General features: G+C 40.5%; 1 protein-coding gene across 15 annotated transcripts in view; it reads left to right on the forward strand.

Annotated features, from left to right (window-relative positions):
• Positions 1–22,788, forward strand: part of CDC14B (cell division cycle 14B) — a 63,971-nt gene that overhangs the window by 32,054 nt on the left and 9,129 nt on the right. For 4 of the 15 annotated variants that reach the window (XM_025197641.1, XM_025197642.1, XM_006018466.3 and 1 more), the window contains exons 6-13: positions 878–944; positions 1,970–2,032; positions 4,064–4,151; positions 4,454–4,684; positions 7,536–7,674; positions 7,832–7,985; positions 8,729–8,829; positions 20,734–20,850. In XM_025197641.1, coding sequence (XP_025053426.1) covers positions 878–944; positions 1,970–2,032; positions 4,064–4,151; positions 4,454–4,684; positions 7,536–7,674; positions 7,832–7,985; positions 8,729–8,829; positions 20,734–20,850 — 960 coding nt within the window. Of the gene's footprint in view, positions 1–877; positions 945–1,969; positions 2,033–4,063; positions 4,152–4,453; positions 4,685–7,535; positions 7,675–7,831; positions 7,986–8,728; positions 8,830–8,922; positions 9,182–11,385; positions 11,532–12,323; positions 12,553–14,487; positions 14,581–20,733; positions 20,851–22,788 lie in introns of those variants that run through there. The other 11 variants (XM_025197644.1, XM_025197645.1, XM_014517337.2 and 8 more) reach the window with 7 other exon arrangements.

Genomic DNA, 22,788 nt, shown 5'->3' on the forward strand with positions numbered 1-22,788 from the left:
CCCGTGGCCAGCCGCTGGCAGCCTCCCCGGCACCTGGCACAAGCAGCCCTGCCTAGAGCCCAGGCTGGCTGTTGCAGGTGGTTGGTAGGCTGCAAGCAGCTGCATCAGGATTTGTGGAACCCTGACCCTGCCTGTTCCCAGCAGCAGGTGCATGTGTGCCTGAGGGCAGACAGTGCGAAAGGGGCTGGGGCTGCGCTGCCACAAATAGGATCAGGCCCCTTAGAGCTCCCCTGCCATAGTAAGTACTAGTTTGCCCTCCCTGCTTCTCCCTCCCTAGGTACTAGTCCCCAATCCCTTCCTCCCTCCTTCCTGCCTGCCCTGCTGCCATCAGGGCCACCATGCCACTTCCCTTTCCCCTCCCCAGCTTTCCTGCTGGACTGTTCTTCGCCTCATGCTAAATGAAAATCAGTAAGGTATTACTGGTTATCAATATGTGAACAATTAAATGTTTAACTGTTCACATCCCTAGAGTATACAGACCTTGCTGGAAGTGCAATTCAGAAATTTTATCAAGCAAGATAAACATTTTGCTGAGAAATGTTGATATCTAAATTTCTGACCTGCCCCCCCCCCCCCCCCCCCCCAACTTGGTTAGCATTGTGTTCCCAATAAAAGTTGAAAGCAGCACTTCTGCAAAGGTTAGGAGGAGGGAAATGGCTGGAATAATAAATATTAAGTGTTAATATAGAATGTCAATAAAACAACAAATAAATAAAGCTGGAACTGCAAGCAGTGGTGTATTACTTTTGAACTAACAAGTAACTGTCTTTTACTGAAGTCTCATGAGCAATAACTGAATTTTTGCTTACAGAATCAGAAAAGGTTTTCAGCTGTCCACTGATTTGATTTTATTTTGGGGGGGGATGTATTTTTACAGGGATGCTTCATTTGGTACTTGCAGTTTTCATCTAACACTGCTTGACTGCTTTCATGCAATAAATAAGGTTAGTAATATGATAGGCTTACTTACCTTTGCAGCTGCTCTGGCTCTGTTTCTGCAAGGGGCATAGAACACTCGGTGGGGCCAGGCAGTAGGGGTGGCTCCAGCTCCAGTCCGGGTCAGGAGTGGAGTCAGACCCACAGTTGCTACCCCTGAACTCTGTGTGCCCCTTCCCCATGCTCCCTCTTCCCCATGCCCTCCTTGCTACATGCACCCCGTTCCCTGTGCCCCTCCTGTACTCCTCCCTTACCCTGTGTCTCCCCTTCCTTCCTTTTCCCCTGCATTCTTCCTTGCCCTGTGTACCCTCTTCCCCCACACTCCTGTCCTGCTTCATGCACCCCTGCCTGCTGCATGAGCTGCCCTTTTCCCATACATAGGAATGGCAGCTGCTTGCCTGGCCCATACTAGAATCTTAAAATGAGGGGGTTTTTCCCCATGCTGAATGGGGGGAAAACCCCATTTTAGATTTGAGTAAATACAGTAATTTTTTTCAGTGGGCTTTCGATATAACGCATCACAATAGCAAATGATTAAAAGCAATGTTCATGTCTCCAAAGTTATTCTTAATCCAGTATATCCAGCTCCTTCTAGTGGCTAGAACATACCCCTAATTTTATAGAGTTAAATTTTGTAAAATTTTTCACAGAAATGCTGCTGCCTCTCTCTCGTTAATAAGAAGATTGCATGCTGCTGCAGCTTGCAATTTGTTTTTAGTTAATTAAAACAAAAATCCCATTGTTCTTATTTATTCTCACTTGTGCGTATTAGCATTCATATTGGAATGGAAAGATTTGTTTTCAACTGAGATTGAGTGTCACACATTTTATACAAGTGGTTTCAAAAGGATTAAAACATTTATGAATTGGATCAAACTTAGTCCAGTTAAGGAAGTTAATACTAAAAGTCACTCTGAAAGGGTAGAAATATTGGGCATATAAATGGTATGCAGAAATTTATCATGTTGGTAAATTATTTTTTTTCCACAGTAGTTTTTTTTTCTATGCTAAAAGTTCCTTTGTGGATTTTTAGGCTTTGCTACATGGCTTCCTGGATTTCACTGTTTTTGATGTAGATGAATATGAGCATTATGAGGTAAGCATTCTGTATTAGTCCAAATATTAAAAATTATACAGTATTTAAATGTTATTTTGAATTACATATTTTAGTCATGTCATTACATTGTTTTACAAAAGGTGTAAATAAACTAGTACTACTGTTATATTGGTCTTCTGACTATTTTCTATTACTATTATTTTCTGACTATTGCCTGAATTACTTTTATATAACTAGTTATTTTTGTAGCATTAGCTTCGATTTCTGTTTTTAGACTATTTCAGATCTTTATTTAAAGATGCATCGAGAGCAAAATAGATAATATAAATTAAATTTAAACAGCAGAACTGGGTAGGTGCATGTGTGATTAGGCCTGAGAGGACTATAGAAAGTAAAGATGATGAGGAGAAATGTGAAAAGAGGTGTACAGGTGTGTAGGTTGCAGTCATCTTGGTCTAAAGACACAGGCATACAAGGTTCTTTGGGTAAACCTAATATCTCTTATTAGACCAACTCAAGTAGTCGGAAAAATTCTTCTTAGCAAGCTTTCGGGTATAAATACCCTTCATCAGGCTGAGGAAGCAGCTGTAGTTGGTGAGTGCTCTTCCTGCATGGTAGTTGTTTTTTTTTAACATTGATTTTTACCGTTGGAGGATGCTGAAAAAAACCTTCCATTCAAAGGCCACTTTTTATAGGCAGTGTGTGCTGTTAGGGGAAACTTAATGAGCAACCTGAAGAAATGCAGTTTTTGGACCAGTTATCTAACTAAGGGAAACAAGTATGAAGTGGTGAAGAATTGATAACTGAATTGTGTGAATTTCAAAGCCAAAAAATCACCTCAATTCTTTGAGGAAACTTCAGTGTAGAATTTTAGCTTTACAACTACACACCGTATATAAATATTACCTTTTTAGGGCAAAAATTGTGATAAATGTAAAGGAAGATTAGATTAGAACTCTTAGAGTTCAAAAAATAATTTGCCAAACATTTCCAAGTAAGGCCTTATTTAAAGGTAGTTGATGCTCCCTCCAAATTTTGGTTTAGGAAGAGAAACTAAGAATAGATGGTATTTTCCTGATGAAGCAAACAGCAGATTGCAAACAGAAGCAAGACTTGTCTATCACTTGTATTTAGCTTTGATTTTATGAAGCAAATAGGAATAAGGCTTGTTCAGGTTGGGGAAAAGGTTCTTAGTAGGGGACATGATAGCAGTCTTCAGATACCTGAAAGGCTGCCATAAAGGTGAGGGAAAATACCCTTTCTCTTCTGTAGCGAGTAGATCATGGACTAGTGGTAAACTTCTTTGCTATAAGAATAGTGAGGCACACTGTCCAGGGAGGTTGTGGACTCTCCGTCATTGGTGATGTTCAGGAAGATGTTGGACAGACATTGTTCAGGGATGATCTAGGCATAGCTGTATGTGTGTTGTGTTATGAGTACTTCCCATGCTTGTGGGCTTTGGTTGCCACACGAGGCCAGGAGAGAATTTTTTTTCCCATTCTGATGCTACATTTTGGGGTATGTGCAGATGGGTTTTTTTCAAGCCTTCCTTAGAGTCATTGGGTGTTGGCTGCAGCTAAGGCTGGGGATTTTGACTTGGCTGCACCAGTGCTCCTGCTGGGACTTAAACCCAGGGTTTCTTGCCCCTCTGCTCAGTGTCAGATCACCAGATTTGAAGCTAGGAAGAAATTTTAACCTGCAGTCAGAGGGGTACGAACTGTTGGGGTTTCTGCCTTCCTCTGCAGTGGGGCTCGTGGACCTCTTCCTTGGATCTCTCGTGTGTATTTTAAACATCTTTGCAGCAGCAGAATATTAGCTCTCTGGTCCTCCTGCTTTACCTGTGGCAAATTACAGTATTGTGTCTTGTGGCTGTCAAGGTTGACTGTGTAGTTTTGTTAAGAGGTTAGATGATGGATTTACATAGGATGGTTTGAATAGGGGTGATCCTGCCTCTGGTTGGGGGTAGGACCAAATGAGTTACAGAAGTCTCTTCCAGCCCTACCTCTCTGTGGTTCTAAGCTAAAAATTTAGGGATATTGATAAACCAAGTAATTTTTTTTTTCTTTTCAGAAAGCAGAAAATGGAGACTTTAACTGGATAATACCAAACAAATTCATTGCCTTTAGTGGACCTCATTCAAGAAGTAAAATTGAAAATGGTACGCTTAACAAAAGGTGGGGGACACAAACCCACATGCTACTGCTTGCTTAGTTGGTTGTGATGAGTAAGAGCAACTTTATCAATTGTTTGGGGGTTTTTTTTAATTATTCATCAAACTCTGATTTCCTTAGCTGTTTTTCTTTGTTTAAACTTAGCAGTAAAAAAACCGTAATGCTTATTTTAATTGTACTTGAATTGGGTTTTGGTTCAGTTTTTATGTTGAACATACCTTCTTTTAAAAACTGAATTGATTGTTGTTGCTGCAGTTTTCAAGATTGTTTCCTTTTTCTCTACCTATAGGTTATCCCCATCATGCCCCTGAGGCTTATTTCCCATACTTCAGAAGACATAAGGTCACCACCATAATACGCCTCAACAAAAAAATGTACGATGCCAAACGATTTATTGATGCTGGTTTTGAGCATTATGACCTCTTCTTTGCTGATGGAAGCACACCTAGTGATACTATCATCAAAACATTCCTAAATATTTGTGAAAATGCTGAAGGAGTTATAGCAGTGCATTGCAAAGGTAGATCCTGTGTTATTTATATTGTATGTGGGAGTTTAGATGGCATGACACTTTGTTTTAGAAGTTCTTACTTCCAGTTGCTTATAACTTTGCCAAACTAAATGTTTCAGCTAAAATGTTCCATACTTGCTGTCTGCTGCATCTGACTTTTTTAATTTCAACCATCTCTTCAGCCATTTCCAAGAATGATGTCAAGGGAGAATGGGCCTGCCAATAGTAATCTTTTCAAAGATTTGGCTAGGAGAAAGTGCTGGTGTTTCTATGCTTTGCAGCAGAAAATTGACATTTGGCATGTAGATAGCTTTAAAAAGAAACAAAACAAAAAAAAAAAACCAAAAACCCAAAACTCCAGCCACATATGGCTAAAATATTTGTTTTTTAAAATCGCATTGTGCACATAATCTGAACTGTACTGAGCATGTTTCCAGGCCCCTACTCAGCTTCCAGTCAGTTCTTCCAGAGCCCAGATAGAACAGACAGAAGTTGAGCCCCAAACATTTTTCTTCTATTGAGCAGATCGTTCTGAAGTCTTCTGTCAAGAGTATAGTGCATTTCCTTTTAGTAGCTGGTTCTGGATACTTAGCAGTCTACTATAGTTACTTTTTTTTAGCTCAGCTGATAGAGCGGTCTTCTGCTGGGGTATAAATATTGTAGGACATGAGCAGTCAACCACCAAAGGTCAAAATATTTCTTAATTTTTTAAGATGAAAACTAGGAAATGTAGATGTGTTAAAAAAAACTTTTTAAAAACTATCACAATTAGTATTGAGCATTCAAAGTCAATTCTGTGCCATCTTGACTTCTGCTTCCATTTGGTGCAGTCTATATAATTGCATACTATTTGCTCTACCTGATCCTTCAGATTAGTGCAAGTGTTTCTTGATTTAAATGAAGAAGACATTCTGGTCTCTCATGGTCAGGGCTGTTGCCTGGTACTCGGGAAAGCCTTTTTTTGTTCCCGGTTCTGCCACAGACTTGCTGTATGACTTTGTTTCATGAAAGTCTTGTTTAACTAGAAAAAATGGTGAAAATATTTTGACATCTTGATTTGCTGGTCTTCATTAAAGTTTACAGTTTGAGCAGTTTCCTTGATTGAGCAATGTACCTGAATGTCATGTAACAATAGTACAAGAGCTTTTTTTTCATCTGAATGTATTAAGAAGGTGCTGATTTGTTTCTCTCCAAAATGCAGTTTGTTGTATTCTGCTGTGTAATGCTACAGCAAAAGCAGAAAGTGCTGAGGCTTATTCATGAGCACATCATACATGTCTTGCAAAAGTAAATCAACTTTTGGGTTCCTAATAATTTGGGACTTATGTACCAAGCGGTATTTGTCTCCGACTTGGAGTTCTGTTGAGTAAAATTGATTGAATTGGAGATATTTTTACCTTCAAACCCTTCTCCCATCTCCTTTTGATTATCACTTAAGTGGTAGGGCCCAATGATTTGAGCATTTTTCATAGAGGATTCTTGGCAGGAAGTATCCTAGAGTCACTGTGCCAAAACTTGGATTTGTTCAGGGAATATTGCAAAGCTTGTCTCCTTCCTTGGGCTTTGATAACAGTGATTTGAATATTCACATTGAGATAATAAATTGGTGGTTATTGTGTTTTAGGATAGTTGAACATTTGTTTTTTGATTGTATGCAAATTGTATTTCTAAGTATTTTATGCCACCTAGGTATATAGATGACTCTAATAATGAATGAAAAAATAATGTATTCCTGTATTCTAATATTATAAAAGCCATAGTCTGTCTGTCTGTCATGCTTTATTCGCACTCTGATTGGCTGATGGAAATAACCAATCAGAGTGTGAATACAGCATTCGAACAGGAAGTGGCAGCATGGCAGAGCGCTGCCATGATGGTGGGGACACAGGGGCCGGAGCAAGATGAGGGGGAACAGTGGGCCCAGGCTGACATGGCAGCAGGGTGGGGGTGAGATGGGAGAAGCAGGCCTTGCCCCAAAATGACAGCAGGGAGGGTGGGGAGGAGGCACACTGGGCCTGGCCCAGCCCTGAGACAGTGGTGGGGAAGGTGGGGAGGAACTGGCGCTGGCCCCTCAACAGTGGCAGGGAGGGTGGGCAGGGTGCACCAGGCCAGACCCAGCCCTGAAACAGTGGTGGGGAGTTGGGGGGAGGGGTAGGCCTGGCCCCACAGCATAGTGGGGGAAACGGGGAGTGGGCCTGGCCCCAAAGTTGGGGGAGGAGCCAGACACAGACCTCTGTCCCCACCCGCCCCCCTGCCCATCATTCTTGATGGACAGTTGGCTAGTATAAAATATAAAATAGTTGGCTTTGAAAGGCTACTTGATTCAACAAGCACATATTCATTGAAAATTTAAATCAAATGTAGTAACTTTGTAAACCAAAACTACAAGATGGGCATATCTATTATATTGGTATCACTTGATATCAACACAAGCTGTTACAATGCAGTTACATCTGCGTGATAGTGTAGCAGTAGCTCTTTCATGCAGAGCTGAAGTTAAAAGTGATTTATCTAAAATCGGTAGCATGGCAAAATCATGAACACATAACTGGTAATTTATGCTCCTGAGTGGCAGCTTTCCCCCTCTTCCTTCCAAGTAGCTAAGAAGTGTGTGTGTTTGTCCGTTGCCTAATACTCTTATTAAAACAATATGCTACATTATGAATATTTGTATGTAACTTTAGAAACCGATGGCCATCTAAGCTTTGCCAGGTTAAGATGTATATTTAAGTACTCGTCAGCCATAGTAATAACATGAAGGGACTGAATAATTTTGTTCCTTTGTTTTTGGTTTAAATTTCAATGTCCATTTAAAATTGTGGTGCATGAAAAACCGAGGCCTCTCTTCTGTCTTCCACAGCTGGTCTTGGCCGGACTGGCACACTTATAGCCTGTTATATTATGAAACATTACCGGATGACAGCTGCTGAGACCATTGCCTGGATTAGAATAAATAGACCTGGCTCAGTGATTGGACCACAACAACATTTCCTGGTAGAGTAAGTAAACTGTTACTGTGCTAGAATAAGCAATTTGGAAAATTGTGGAAGACTGTTTTAATAAAAAAAAGATTAGTTCCTTTAAAACAAAATGAAATCCTACTGCTATTTTCTGGAAAGTTTGTATAGCTATATATCTTTTTCCTTTTTGTAATAGGAAACAGTCAGAACTTTGGACAGAAGGAGATATTTTCCGTGCAAAGTTAAAGGGGAACAGTAAAATTACTGTTACGAAAATCCTCACAGGAGTAGATGATATTTCAATTAATGATGCAAAAAACCGGAAAACTAACAGAAAAGACACTGAACTGGTAATTGTCCAAATGTTGTGCTGTTGTAAAAAGGCATAACAGCTATTGATGATTTCTTGGGGCATGGACAAAGCTGTGGGTATAATAAAACTAAAATTGTCAGATTATTCTTGTATGTTCTGCTATATTCTTTTTAATACCAAAATATTTGGAAGATGAAATATCAAAAGCAGGTATTAAAGATGGAAGCATTCTGTACAAGTGAAAGAGTGCCATTATTATGCCTAAAACTTTTAATTAGGTGAAGAATCAGACAATGAATCAAGATTTTGAAGTTTGCCAACAGAAATACCTCAATTATATTTCAAGTGGGCTCCCGTATTGAAATGCCTTTTTCTACCAGGAAAAAAGAATTTCTATAATACTGTCACTTAACCATAGGCATCTACTGTAGAGGGAGGTGGTCATGGTCTTCTGAAGTCAGATAGGAGTTGGAGAGGAATGTGATAGCTGAGGAATAGAAGTCAAGATAATGCAGTGTATAAGCAAAGGTACTGACATTTTTATTGTTTCAGTGTCAGATGCTATTCTGGCCAAATATCTCATGCAATAGTTTAAAGGTCTGCAGATTTAAAAACAGTAAGTGAGAGCATGAAGGATATTTTTCATAAAGCTAATTTAGACCTCCCAGTTTTCTTCTTGAAATTATATCAACCCTATCAATAGTTACCTGTAAAACAGACATTAATATCTCAAGGGGCATATCCTAAAATCTTTGGCTTATTCCTTGTTTACTTATGCAGTACAGTGATGAAGATGAAACAAACTGTGTAACTCAAGGTGATAAACTTCGTGCTCTGAAAAGCAAAAGGCAAGGAAAAGCTACAATCGCAGTTCCACTAACGTAAGTTAGGTTTTTTTTCGATATATGTAAATACCAGTATTTTTTTTCCTCCTGTGCTTTCTAAAGGTTCATTGACAAAGTCTTTTTCCCCAGTGTTTAAAATATGGATTCCCCAGCTTACTACAGGTTTAGTGTGGTGTGTGTGTGTGTTTGTTTGTGCCAAAGAATTGCCTTCAGCTTTCAGTTTTTCTCATTCTTATTTTTTCTCTGCTGTTGTGCTGCATGTCCCACCACCTACTGCCCTGTATCTTAATGTTCTTGACCGCTCATTTCGTATGACTAGGAACACTTCCTTGACCTCACTTTATTGGAATGTTTATAGAAATAAGATGTTTATTGGAGAGCTTCAAATGCAAAAACTAGTTTGAAGTAGAGATTTCTAAATCTTCCCAAGTGTGTGGTAAGTTGTTACTTTGGGGGGGGGCGGGGGGGGGCACGGCATTTGGAGTTTTTTTCTGCCTTTCTTTGTTTTATTTTTAAGCTAAGGGTAGGCTCAAAGAGTGAGGCCTGGTAGGAAACAAAATCAAACAATTTTTTTCTAGGCAACTTTTAAAAAGTTTTTGTTTTGGTTCACATATTTGGAAAAACTTCTAAGTTTAAAAAAAAAAAAAAAAAAAGTTATTTAAAGTATAAAAACAGTATAGGTTTAGCATGGAACTCCTTCCCCTGCCTCCAAAGGTTTGAGCTTGTGGTACAGTTAAGGTGGTTTAAAATATTTACTAGACTGACAGAAATAAAGCATTTGATATAACCTAGAGTCTAAAATTGATTAATAACATTGTACCAAATATAAATATGTATTTTATCATAAAATGCCTTTCAATTTCTGTAAGGTAGTACTTGTTCAACTGAAATGGGTTTGGGGGTAGGATGTTCTTTTTTGTTTATTTTAGTTTGTTTGTTTTTTAGCTTAGTTGTGCAGAAAGACCAAGCTTACTTTCAATATTAATTCCTGTTGATTTATTTTTCTGAAGAGAACATCCTTCCCCAGATGCTACTGGTTTTATGAGTAGGGACCTACCAAATCAAAGATTTCATGATATTCATGGAAACCATGAATTGCGTAGGTCCCCTGTGAAAAATCCCAGTCCCCGTGAAAAAACATGGGGGCTGCAAATAAGCAGGAAGAAGCGGGGGGGATGGGGAAGCTACAAACAGAGGCAGGAAGCCCTGACATCCTGAAGCATGGGGGGAGTTTTGCAGTGGAGTGTGCCCCGCCCACCAAACGCCTCTGGCCAAGGGGCCCCAGAAGTCCCACTCCCCTCCCCAGAGATTGACAGGTGTCCATATGTCAATCTCTGGAGAGGGGCAGGATTTCTAAGGCACCTCAGCTGATCAGAGGTGTGGGGGAGCCCACCATGCTCCACCACAAAAATGGTGCCTAATGCGGGCTAGGACCGCAAAATCCAGAGGTAGCCACTGTGAATTAGGTAGGTCCCTGTTTATGAGAACTGCTTGCAGCCTCTCCTGTGAGCAATTCTGTCAAGGCAAGGTATAGCAGTACTTCACTAAAATTGTTGCTGGATAAATTTTAAGAAGAGAGGAGTGTATCTATGGTGATCCATAGATAGTCTTGTGACTTTAGTCTGTGGTAGTTAATGTAGCATCTGCTGCAAGGGAAGCTGCATATTCACCTCTCTTAGCATCTCTTGATGCTTGTAGCCTCTTCTGCAGTTAGCAGCTCCAGAATAGGTAGGAAATGTAAATTCAGATATTCCAAAATGCAACTGAAGTTCATCATTTGACCAGCAAAATTATTTAAAGGAATAAGGCAGAGTAAGATTTTTATTTCCTCAGCGCAAGAATTGCTTGAAACAGTACATTGTGTACTAAATGCAAGTACTGGAAGTTTGGAGAATTTAATATCTTTTGAGAGCTAGAAGCATTGCTTTTTAACTAAGGCACAAGGGATTTGTATTTAATACTCATTAGTGTTTATCAAAGTTGCTCGTATAAATCCTCTTTGCCTGGAAGAATGGATCTTTTGTGTCAGTGTTATAATTAGTAATATGCTGTACCTACAGCAGAAGAACTACTGAATTAGTTTTGTTGCAATTTTGATTGTAGAAAGGTAACCTACTCTTGCCATCTGGATGTCTTTGAATAATTTTTGTTCACTGTTTTAGTAATAGTTATGACTGACAAATGGTTTGATATTACAACAGCATGCAGCAGTGAAATAGGAGTGGCTAGTCCAAAGACTTTTCTGTTTGTTCAGCTGGGGTTTTTTTAATGAGAAGAGACACACAAGACTTTAGTGCTATGCTAAGCTCTTCTAGAATTCATTTTTCATTAAGTGCAGTGAACTTTTTCTTGGACTAGAAGGCCCACATGGAGTTATTTCATCTTGCTGTGAAACCTGTTTTACGTTGTTTTCAAATAACTTAAGGACAAAACTTTCTATGGTTGCATGGGCTATAACGTTTGGAAGGGTGAAAATGCTTGGCCCAGTTTTAAAGGTTGATTTGCTTTTTAAAACTTAACTAGCTAAAATGCACCAATAGCTTTTGCGTTTGAATTTTTGTTCATCTTTTCCTCCCCCTCACCCCTTTCTAGATGGCTCCTAGCTATGCTGGTGTCTACACTGTGTAGCATTGTCATCTGGTGGATTGTTTGTGGCTCCCTTCTTCCCAGCCTGCTATTCTGTCTAGATGGTTTAAGAACATAATAACCATCAGGACTCCTTGTGAGAGAGCCACTGTGTAAGTGTCCCATTCCATTTCTCTACAACAGTTCACTTTTTTATCCAGTATGTTTCATAATTGCATGCTTTTCATATCATGTTTCTTACTGGCTTTGTGGCAAGGGTAAATTTCATTGATTTAGCTTTTAAGAAAATAACAATAAGCTCTTTTGAGTGATCATATGGCTGGCTTGCAATATCTCTTTGAAATATGCAGAACAGTTACAAGTAGGATATTTCATAGTTTTTGAAGATTTATTCTCTGAATGCTAGTGCAAATGCTGATATAATTTTAGTTAATATATATATGTTGTTTAAAGGAAAATCTTGTCCTTCACACCTCACAAGTACATCAAGAGGTTAGTTCTCTTTTTTAGTTTAGATTACATAAACTAGTTGGAAAATTGCTAAGTTCCCTAAAGTATGAGTTGTCTTTTGAATCAAGATTTAGAATTTGTCAGTAAATCTACACTTACTAATAAGTCACATTGAACTAAAGGAGGCAAAGTAAAACAGGGCAGAAAAAATCTTTATCAGGGATTTTAATAGTGTTAAGGAGAGTTGCATTGTTCAGTCTAGCCATGAATGATGACAGCAAATTTACTAATCGCAGGAGATCTATTTACACATTCTTTTAAGTGATGGAAAAAACCTGATATTTCGTTGAAGAGCTGTTTTCGAGGGGTGGGGGGTGAGAGAGTCCCGCTCTTCTCGCACATTGTCAGCAGACTTCAGCCTTGGATCTCTCTACTCGTTCATGCCCTCTAGTGGTTTTGTGCATGGCACTTTCATTTTTCTTAACCTGTTTCAGAATGAATGTACTGATCAGCTTTTGCCACAGGAGCCTGGTTTCCACCTTTGAAGTCATGAAGTTTTCTTTTAGACAAGTAGGCTTTGTAGCAGAGAGATTTGTGGGGGCAAATCCACTGCACATTTTCCTTTCCTGTATGGCATTGTCACTGGAGTGTTTTCCTGCAGAAAACTGGCAAACAAAGATTTTTCTGGGAGAATGCTGAAGATTTCAGTTGCTGTCATAAAAAGTAGGTAAAAAATGTTGCGCCCTACAATGGTGGGAATGCCTTAAAAGGCGCTTTCAAACTGAATATTAAAGTTAAGCCTTTTAATCTGTTGCTCTTCTGATTTTACCATGTTTTACCATTCACAACTCCCAAACAGCAAGGAAGTTGTCTTCCTCTAAAGTTTAAGGGGAAAAAAAAAACATCAGAAAAGGAACTGGGGAAATCCTCAGATTCTGTTGAGCGCTATCAATTCGTAATCAGCTGGCATGGACCTACAACTGCAAACCCCATCACAAGAGAAAGGCATGTCTTTAATCAAGAAAGAAAATTTGGATTACGCACTTTCTGGCCAATGAAGAACATGGGACGCATCTTTTAAACTAAGGTCTTGGGTAGTCTACAATGAGGATGTAATCAGAGATTGGATTAAGCTCGCTCTCGCTCTCTCTCTCTCTCTTTTAAAGGCACTTAATGACTCGGACATTTTTATAAAAAGTGTGATTCCTCCCCCACCCCCTTGTCCTAAATTGAAGTTAGAGTTGACAGAAGCTCAGCACTCTGGAACATTAGGTCTCATTTAGATGCACAAATATGGACTTGAAAGCTGAACTTTAAGTTTGGGGCTTTGATTTCTTTAAGCCTTGCTCTCAATTTTCCTATTGTAGAAAAGCAATCCCTACAATTTCCTGTTCCCTTCTTTTGAATGCTTCTATATTCTACTTAGATGCAGTTGTTTTCAATTTTTCAAACCCTCTAACATGATTGAGATGGCCATCATGTGAATAATTGGGTACTGATGTCTCTGTCTGATTTCTAGGGATGTCATTGTATAGAGACTTGTAGCAGAAGAGAAAACTTAATAGTTTTCCCATAGTAAGCTTACAGATCTTCACTTTTTCAAAGTTAACATGTTTGGTATGTCTGGGGGCATGATCAAACTGCTAACTAATTTAGTGAGCAGTTCCTTGCTAGCAGGACAGAAAACTCCATTGCGCCCTTCAGAGGAGACATGCCTCTGTTTCTTTTTCTCCATAAAATGTCATCCTTTCAAATTAAAATCTAATTTTCTTACCTTTCTCAGTGCGCACATTAGCATCTTAACATTTTGATTTTTTTTTAGGATACTGAAGTATTCGTTCCTAAAACTGTGAACTGCTTAAAAGATTAATTTTGCACCTACCGACCTTACTACTGTCCTGTTTAAACAGTTGTGCCTAAGGTAAAGTGTACTAGCCTGTATAGAGATGGCTGAGTAAGGAAGATGCCTTTGTGAATAGCCAAGTATATGTGCAGTGGACCTACAAAATGAAGGTTCCATTACCGATCAGCTATAAACGAAGTCTTTTTAAGTTGCGTGTTAAGGCAGAGTGCTTACCAAGTCTTTTTGTGACGTACTTTTTTGTTCGTTTGGTTAAACAATATTTCATTGGGATTTTCATAAAGTGGATTCAAAATATAGAACATAATTGTCTTTACTAATGTGAAGTGGAACAGGTACCTTACACAGTCTAAGGATTTTGATAAGTACAAATAACACTAAAGGAGATGTCCTGTGGATTTCATTTCTAATTTTCTTCTGCGTGCTGATTTGCTTCTAAGGTATTTGATATCAGCAGGAGTTCCAAGGTTATATGATAAGGAAATGATTACCTCTTCAAAAGCAGTAGTTTCACCTTGCATTAATGATTAGATTCATCTAATTGTGTTTTGGTTCCAAGTTCCATGTGCTGAAACTGGTTTCTTAATTTCTTCTTCCTTATGTTGAATATTCTTCCACGTTTATTCAGGGCCTTGTCTACACTCTTATTGTATACAGATGAGTCAGACTCTTGATGCGGGTTGGTGACTAATTCATTTATAGTGTAGTTTCAATTTGTAGTATAGATTAAGGCCCTGAATGTCCAAAGCTCTAGCTCAGGTTATAGAACATCAGGTAATGCCCTGATTGTTTTACAGATCAAGGTGGGGATGTGGCAAGACCTCTACTTCATTGTAATTCTCAACTCTTGGGTGACGTTCCATGCAGCTTCACAGAGTAATGTCAGTGAGGTAAAAATGTGACACAGCTAACAAGTAGGTGATGTAAACGTTCTGGGCTACATCCAGGTTGTCAGACTCATCCAGCCCCCTGTGCTAGCACCGGATTATGGGGCTTCTTGAGAGGTTCATAGGCTACGGACCTAGCAGCAGCAGTGAGGTGAGGAGTGTCTAGGAGCTGTGGGAGTTAATGCTGTTGTCACTCCTTCCTCTGCCCCCCAGCTGCCAGCATGCATTCCCAACATAGCTCCATGCCTCATATTTTACTGGCAGGTTCCACCCCCAAATTCCCAGGTGGCCCTGGAGTCCTGCAGGTTAGATGGCACACTTCTACAGGCCAGATGTTTGACGGGTGATGCTCTTGAGCCATATCATTCAAAAAAAAATATTTCCAGCTGTCTTTTAGTCCTTTCATTTAACATATAGAATCATAGAAAAGTAGGGCTGGGAGGGACTTTGGGAGGTCATATAGTCCAGTGGTGACCCAAAAGAACATATGAAAGGGTCACAAACAAATTTAAAAAATGGGTACTCCTTTAAAGGAGAAAAATGTGGGAAACCATGGTTTTTTCCCTTGCAGGCTGTCAGAGTTGCAGCCTGCAAGGGGCTGCTTGGGGTCTCCCATGTCACATCCACCTTCTACCCCACGCACAAGGGCACTGGGTGTGGGGAGGTGCAGTGGGACGGGAGTGAGGGGCACTGGGTTAGGACTGGCCACCAATGTTTACAGATAGGTCCTGGTACAAAAAAGGTTGAAAACCACTGGTCTAGTCCAAACTTCTGCCAGAGGCAGGATCCCTATCCATGCTATCCCATGCAAATTCTTGTTTGACCTGTTACTAAAACTACACAATCAACCCTACCGCACAACTGCAAGCCATAGCACCCTAACCTACCACAGGTAAAGCAGAGGAACAATAGCTACTTTTATCAGAACATAAACAAAATTGTGATTTTTTTTTTTTTTTTTAATGGGGATGTGGTGAGGGGCAGGTAGGTAGGGAGCTGAGGGGGAGGAGTGTTTCTTTTATCTTGATGTGAGTGGTGGCTGTGAGGTACAGTTGGAATTGGAGGATTTTTGCGTAAGGATTTTGGTAGGGGGGTGGTGGCTGGAGGAAAGGTGGGGGTTGGAGTTCTCAGGTTTTAGGATACTCTTTGGGGAATCTTGTCTGTGGATTGTTTGCTTTATTGTAGGCCACTCTGAACTATTTTGATAGGGTGGGCTATAAATAAACAAATGATGTATGGCATCTGTTCAGGTAGCCATTGTCAGCTCTGCATTAGAACCTTTTCAAAGATTCACTTCTGGTTTTGAATTCAGCATCATTTCTAAAGTTATGCAAGGGAATGGATTTGAGTCTCTTAATCCTGATATATTGAAAGATGGATATAAGTGTTTGTGTAGGAGAGTTTCTTAGGGGTTTGTATTGGGTCTGGGAGCAGGATTAAATCTTTCATTGACATCAGTCCTAACTTGGTAGCGTCTTGGGAGAGCATGTCTGCTATATACAGCAGTACTTACTAAATGTGATCTGATAATTGTAAATGTTAACAGTTTTTTGCATTTTTAGATCTTATAAGATAAGGAAGTTAAAACCTGACAGCCAAATTAACATTACCATAGGAACCTGGCTTAATATGCAGTTAGCAGTAATTTTTTTATACTCCCATACACTTAGTTAAATGTGTAGCTCAATTTTTGCATGTTCTACAACAGGGGTGGGCAAAATGCAGCCCACAGGCCAGATGTGGCCCACCAGGCGATTCTATCCGACCCGTGGGGCCCCTAAAATATTTAGAAAATTAATATTTATCTGCCCCTGGCTGCCTGTCATGCAGCCCTCAATGGCTTCCCAAAACTCAGTAAGCAGCCCTCTGCCCAAAATAATTGCCCGCCCCATTCTACAACATATAGATCATGAAACAAAAAATTGTATAGTGACAGTTAACATATACTACACCTTAATATATATACTTAGCTTTTTCCATTTTACAGCTATTTTATATGAAGAAGTTATGGAGGTTTTGGTTTATTATATGAAGAGGGGAGATTATCTAAGTCACAATTATGCTAAAGCATACTTCTCTAGCATTTTATGTTTCTGTTCATACAAGCAAGAATAAACTATATTGTAACACACAGGTAGTCACAGTCTTCTTTGAGAGAGAGAGTCTTTTATTTTCTTTTTCTAAGGGTAGACAAGTTTTTCTTTGTTCCAGTTACATTTTGAAGTGCCTTGTGACAGATGGGGAAGAGTGCCAGTCTCTTGTGGCTGTTGGCAATATTTGTGAGGCTTAGTTAGCAAAACAGTAGCCAACCTGTTCCTGTTACGTGGCCATATCATGACAATGAAAAGAGAACTTTATATGAAAACTTTAGAGTTTATATCGCATTGTAGAAGACAGTAGAAATGTATACAGACCTTTTTTTGCAATCTCTAGTTCTCTTATTTCATGATTTCTTCCTCCTTTCTTGCCGTTTAAATGTTCTAAGTTTTTGTGTATGGTGAGACATGTTGCAGTCTCGCAGATCTGTCACTGTTTTCTGGAAATGTCATCCCCCACTTGGCTGAGTATTTATATCCCTTCAGTTTTGAATGGGTGTTGCTATATGTAACAGTGTGTATATGACAACATGGCTTACTGTTGCAGTTTTATGTTGCACTGGCATTTGAAAGGAAGATTGCTGATGGTTGAAATGTGGAGCAGGTTTTGTTTGATTTGATTAAAAAAAAAAATGTTAGTTGCTAGATTGTATAAATCTGAAACAAATCCAGATCAATAAAGCCTCCATAGACAAAGGTACAGTGGCTTAGAAGTCTCTTAACTACCATCCTTATTGATCCCTACACAGAAGGTAGGGCAGCTGGCACTTTAGGGCATTTGCACACATGCTTGCACTGCAGTGCTGGGTGCTTTTAAAAGCGCGTGCATTTGTATAAATGGCAAAATGCACGTCAGCACTGAGAAAATGGCAGCGGCGCACGTTTGAACTAAAACACATCGAAGGTGTTTTAGATCAAAGGCACACCGTCACCATTTTCTCAGCACTGATGCACATTTGGCCATTTATACAAATGCATGCAATGCAGTGCCGAGCACGTCAGCTTGTGTGAGGAGCAGACTTGCTTAACTGAGTCTGCTCTGATGCACCAGATCTCAGAGCAGACAAATGTATGTGTATAAATGCCCTGACATGCCACCCTGCTGTTCTTTCTGCTTGACTTCAGACTAACACAGCTAATCATCTCTTGCTTCATAGATCGTCTGGGAGCTGGTTGTAAACAAGCATGGCTTGTCTGGTCATCAATTTGTATTGGCAAAAATGGATAAATAGAAATTTATTATGACTGTATTCTGTACTGTGCTGTCTTAAATGATGCTTCATTTGGATTGATTTCAAATGCAGTTACTTACAAAATCATGCATTGTCAGGAGTGTGTATTCACACTCTCACATACATACATATACATATATATATCTATGAGTTGGCTCACAAACAATTCTGAAGTGTTGTTATATTTCTCTTTTTAATACCTGGCTTCACATACAGGAAGATCTTTTATTTAAATCAGGGATTCTCAACCTTTTTATGCTGTGGACCAGCAAACCGCAGACCAGAAATGACTGCAGACTGGCAAACTACAGACCAGCAGTGACTGGTATAGCAGGCAGCTATGCCAGTCACTTAGTATAAAAAAGGGTTGGCTACTGGTCCTCAGTATGCCAGTCACTTCTGGACTTCCGGTCCAGCAGCCAACCCTCCTGCAGACCGACAAGCAACCCTTCCCAGCCCAGTACTGGGCTGTGGCCTGGGGGTTGGGAACCCGATTTAAATTATGGAAATCCTTTTTCTTTTCTCTCATTTTAATACATTTCCCTTTTACATGTGCATTAAGTGTTTGAGTCTGGAATTCTTTAAAAACATTGACCTTGTTGTGTGTTTTTTGATCTAGCCAACACTCATGCTATAGTTGATATCAGGAGTGGCCAACCTGTGGTGCACCTGCCAGAAGTGGCATGAGCAGGCTCTGTGTGTAGCACTTGGCAGATCAAGCAGGGACCAACAGCATAGTACCAGACAGAGCAGAAAACAAAGCAACAAACTGGGCAGGGAGTACAAAGAAGGAAGCAGAAAGAGCAGCAGATCAGGCAGGTAGCACAGAGATAGGAACAGAAAGCAGAGCATCAGAGAGCACCAGGGCAAGAAAAGGGAATTGAAGTGATGCTTGGGGAGGATGCAGAACTAATATGTGACATCTGCCATAAAGTTTGGCCCCCACTGGTTTATATCAGTGGTGCCTGATCATATTCAGCCTGTGGCCAGATGAGCAGCCCAAGGTTTATTAGGGAACCAGATCCTGTCTGTGGGCCTGATACAGCGTCCATGCTGGCCCAACTGGGACCCAGTGCAGCTGTGTGGGAAGGACCAGCCCAGCCCAGTCCAGCTGTGCAGGATTGAGGCCCAATCCCTCGGTGCAGGGCTGGCCCAGGTGGATCCAATCAAGCCCCACAGTTCCAGAAATTTAAAATCAGGGGGAGCAGTGGCAGTGTTGATGTGAATTGCCACCACTACCCCACTGCCAAATTTCTGGACCCATGGGGAGTCTTGTGAGGAGCTGAGACCCACATTCTGTGGACTGGATGGGAGTCGGATCCAAAAGTCAGTTAAATTTCTCTTTAAAAAACATAGATGTGCATGTGCATTTTTGAACTGCCTGATTTGCAGCTGATTTTTTGGTCTCAGCCCTAGGATCACATGGGAGCTGGTTCAAGACTCCATTGCAGTGGTGTGATCTATATTTAGATCATTGTAACCTGTAACATGCAGCTGCTCAGGAAACTGTCTAAGTCATATTAATGCTTATGGCTCTAAAAGCAAAGTGTGGCATGCAACAAGACCATATATTAATGATAAAAGCATAACTGTGCAGTAGCACAGTTATCCCTTGTGGTGAAAGCATAATGTTTTTGCGTTAATTGATTTCAGATTTATCTGTTGTTACAGGTATGATGTTGAGTAATCAGTTGTATAATAATCTTAAAATATATGTGCACATTGGTCCTATGGGTCTTCAGAGTAACTTAGTACAGTAGTTTTTTAGCTATTTATAAACAAAATTCAGAGAAGAAGGTGAGAAGTCTGCAAGCAAAAGTGACCTCGAAGATTTTTGTAGTCTGCTTGAAAGCATATAACTGAAAGTGCAACTGAAATGTTTCACTTCCTAATACCAGCAACCTAATTCAGTTTCTTGAAGAAAATTATTTGTAATATTAGTAGAACCTAGTTTTGGTTCTACACATGCAGAGTTAAAATTGCATGTGATGGACCTTGCTACAATAATTTTAATAGGCACACGAAGGACAGAGTCACTTTGTCTATCGGTAGTTAGTAATTATTAACTGGGCCGCTGCAACTTAGCTATCAGGTGCAGTAATAAAAAATACATTCTTACCTTATTATCTCTCAGCCTAAGTAAAAAAAAAAAAAAAAAAAAACTTAGCAGGCTTGTTAAAATCAAATGAAAGTAGAAGCTAGGGAGTGGCAAGGGAACAAAAACACACCCCTGATTTTTTTTTAAAGGTGTTGAAAGCCTTGATCTCTCTGCAGGAATTGCAGGTGATTAACACCTTTGAAAATGGGACTGTAAGTGTAATGTCAATTGCTGTGACTAAGAACTTTGTCAACTAAAAAGCATTCCTAGTTCAAGGTAACCAGGATTTATCCAGTCTAGTATTTTAAATGTTGCACATTAACATCTTGTGGATGTAGTGTTTCTTTGTAGTCTTTTTGTGTTGCTTTTTCTTCAGTACAAAATATTTAAAAACTCTAAAATGTCAGATGCCTTGCTTCATTTCTACCTCCTTCCCCTCAAAGATGAAAAGAGAGAGACTCCAATATTCTTAATAGTGTATATCTTTGAAGGTAAAAAATAAATTACTTGAAACTGCTAACACTACTCCTCGAATTTAACTTAATTCTGAAAAGAACTACTTCCAAGGACATGTTGTATATTTCACTCAAGACAACCCTCCTCCTGAAATCATGTAGAACGTCATGACGTTTTTACTAGAATATGTTCATTGTGCTTGAAATGTGATATCTTCTTGCCAGTTTTGTCTGAAACATTCAGGTTATAACTTTCTTTTTCCTACTCTTTTCAGAGTAATTCTGCAGTCCAGTGTTCAGAAAACTAAAACCTCTGAACGTAACATTTCTGACAGTACAGACATTACTAAAAGAACTACCAGGTCTGCTACAAGAAAAAGCAGTTTAAAAAGGTGAGAGTTATTCTCTTTAAAGCTCCAGACCGTTGTTCTCAAGTAAAGCTTTTTGACCTGGCTTGTCCATTGCTGATAGCGGACTTCTGCCGTGGGGCATCCTAGTGAAAAGGATGCAACTGAAATGCACTTTGGCCATGGACAGATGTTACATTTATAGTGCTACCAATGCCTTTGTGGAACTACAAAAGTCTAGGACAGTGTTTCTCAATGTGTGGGTCACAAGAATATATGAAAGGGTTGGGAACAAACTTTAAAAATGGATTTTCCTTTAAAGGAAAAAAAAATTGGGAAACTCTGGTTTTTCCCTTGAAGGCTGGCAGAGTTTCAGCCTGCCAGGGGTTGCTTGGGGGCCCCCATGCCACGCACACGCACACACTCGCACTCTCTCTCTCTCTCTCGGGGTTGCTTGGGGGCCCCTCATGCTGCGCGCTCTCTCTCTCTCTCTCTCTCTGGGGTTTGGGGCAGGAGGCAACAGGTTGGGAGTGCAGGACACTGAGTTAAGACTAGCCATTGATGTTTACAAATGGGTCGAGATACAAAAATGGTTGAGAACCACCGGTCTAGGAGACAGATGTGCACACCCCCCGTAGCACTATGAAAATGGCAGAAATACCACAAAAATGTATCTGGTAACTTCCCCGTAAAGCTACAAAACGTGGCATTACTTATAATGTCTGTACAGTGCACCATAGTGCTACAGGGGGTCTCTCCATCCCTCAGTGCTCTGTTCTCCTTCTTCCCTCACCTTGCAAGTTTGGGGGGAATGGGGAGGGAGACCAGGAGCTGGTACTGTCACCCAGACACTGACAAGTTGCCTGCTTCTCTCCCTGCTCCAGATATTGGTTTCACCTATTGTAAAACGGGTCCTTTCCTTATCCCTTACAAAGCCATCAGAAGCTGGTGGGGGCTTAGCGGGCTCTGCAGGAGCCATGGTGGGCTGACGAGTGACAGGACTGAGCCTACAATCTTGAGCCAGCATCTCCTGGTTCAGTTTGGTGGGAAGGGAGGGGTGGAATTGGGATCAGGCCCACAATCTTTGTGGCTGGTACAAACCACTGGGGGCTAGCCTGGGTCAGGAGGAGCTGCCCGGGGGAGCTGCAGTGGAGCAAACAAAAGTGGTGGGGGTTAGGAGAGGTGGCCTAAGTTAGAACTGGAGTGAAAGGCAAGGCAGGGCAATGACACGAGGGGTTTTTTTAAATTTCTTACCCAGCTTTCATTTTTTTTCTTCCTTGAGTATTAAGTCTTTGCCTGCCCAGAAGGGACTGCTAAGATCACTGTCCTGTAATTTAGCTAACAGGAAGAGCAGGTAGGCTGTCTGTGATCAGACCTGGTGGGGGGAGGGTGAGCAGAGCTGTGCAAGCCCCTGTTGCAGAGGTGTACCAAACTCATTCAGTGCTTGGGGTAGGGGTGGCATGGGAACCCTGGGGTCCCATTCATCCCCCTGTCTCCACAGATATGCTGTGTCTGCTCTGAGAGAAATCCCTGGGGGGCGGGAATTGATCCCCCACTTAACCCCTCAGATGCAGTGCTGGGTGCAAGGCTGCATATCCCGTAGTAAAGACTCTTGGGGAGACATTTTAGTGCCCCCTCATAATCAATACCAGGGGCTGGTTCACTGTTCACCCCACCAGTTACACTGCTGCTCTCCTGCATCCCCTGGCAAGTCACATTGCTGAATGCCTTTCAAGTGCTTTCCTGATGCTCCGGGGAAGTATGTGGGGGGAGGGTGTTCAGCACCTGTGTCCCAGCCTATAGAGTGTTTCAAAGTGCTGCTACATTTGTAGCACTATGAATGTAATGTTTATCCATGACCAGCATCACCTATTGAGAACATCTGGAGCTTTGAATCTATTGTTGCACCTTTTACAGTGCTGAATGAATTTTGAAAGTTGGAAGAGTTGTGTTGTGGTTCTTCACATATGATTAAGGACTGCT

Source organism: Alligator sinensis, unplaced genomic scaffold (genome assembly GCF_000455745.1).
Source record: "Alligator sinensis unplaced genomic scaffold, ASM45574v1 scaffold240_1, whole genome shotgun sequence".
Lineage (NCBI taxonomy): Eukaryota > Metazoa > Chordata > Crocodylia > Alligatoridae > Alligator > Alligator sinensis.